This window comes from Phytophthora parasitica (genome assembly GCF_000247585.1).
Source record: "Phytophthora parasitica INRA-310 unplaced genomic scaffold supercont2.373, whole genome shotgun sequence".
NCBI classification, from domain to species: domain Eukaryota; phylum Oomycota; class Peronosporomycetes; order Peronosporales; family Peronosporaceae; genus Phytophthora; species Phytophthora nicotianae.
The window spans coordinates 3,900-4,488 of record NW_008649359.1 but is presented as its reverse complement, the minus strand read 5'-3'; the positions used below and the strand labels follow the sequence as shown (position 1 = coordinate 4,488).

Sequence of the window (589 nt, the reverse complement as noted above, 5' to 3'; positions counted from 1 at the left end):
TGCGATTTATACTGAATTAACGTAATAAAAAGCACTACAATTGGCCCATCTGCGTTCCTGCATAAATTTTCGCCGTTGGCAGACTCTATATGGTCCACCCTGTCGAAAACGAGGTGCACCACTGTACTGACTTGCCTCATTTTTCTCTTCAAGTTGCAAATCGGAACGGTGCAGAATTGCACTTTCCATACCGTAAAAATTCCCACCGAGTCGGACCGATTCCAACCGGAACCGGTTTTGCAAAAATTCACTTTTGTGACATAATGAACTTAAATAGTGACTTGTGGACAGTTGAGGGTGGCTGGAGCTGGAAGTCGTTGTTGCTGGTATCGGTGGTCATTGTTGCTGGGCGTCTCGCTGGTCGTTGGTGCTAGCCTCGCTGGTCGTTGTTGTTGGGCGTCTCGCTGGTCGTCGTTGTTGGGCGTCTCGCTGGTCGTTGTTGTTGGGCGTCTCGCTGGTCGTCGTTGTTGGGCGTCTCGCTGGTCGTTGTTGCTGGTCTCGCTGGTCGCTGTGTCTGGGCGTCTCGCTGGTCGTTGTTCGTTGGTGCTAGCCTCGCTGGTCGTTGTTGCTGGTATCGGTGGTCGCTGTG

At 52.0% G+C, this 589-nt stretch overlaps 1 protein-coding gene across 1 annotated transcript; it reads right to left on the bottom strand.

Moving 5' to 3' along the window:
• Positions 1–269: 269 nt before the first annotated feature.
• On the bottom strand, positions 270–584 carry PPTG_24918 (hypothetical protein; the record flags this gene model as incomplete). The annotated part of the gene is made up of 1 exon (XM_008918916.1): positions 270–584. A coding segment is annotated over one exon (315 nt), but the record flags the coding sequence as incomplete, so codon positions are not given.
• Between the last annotated feature and the right edge of the window lie 5 nt (positions 585–589).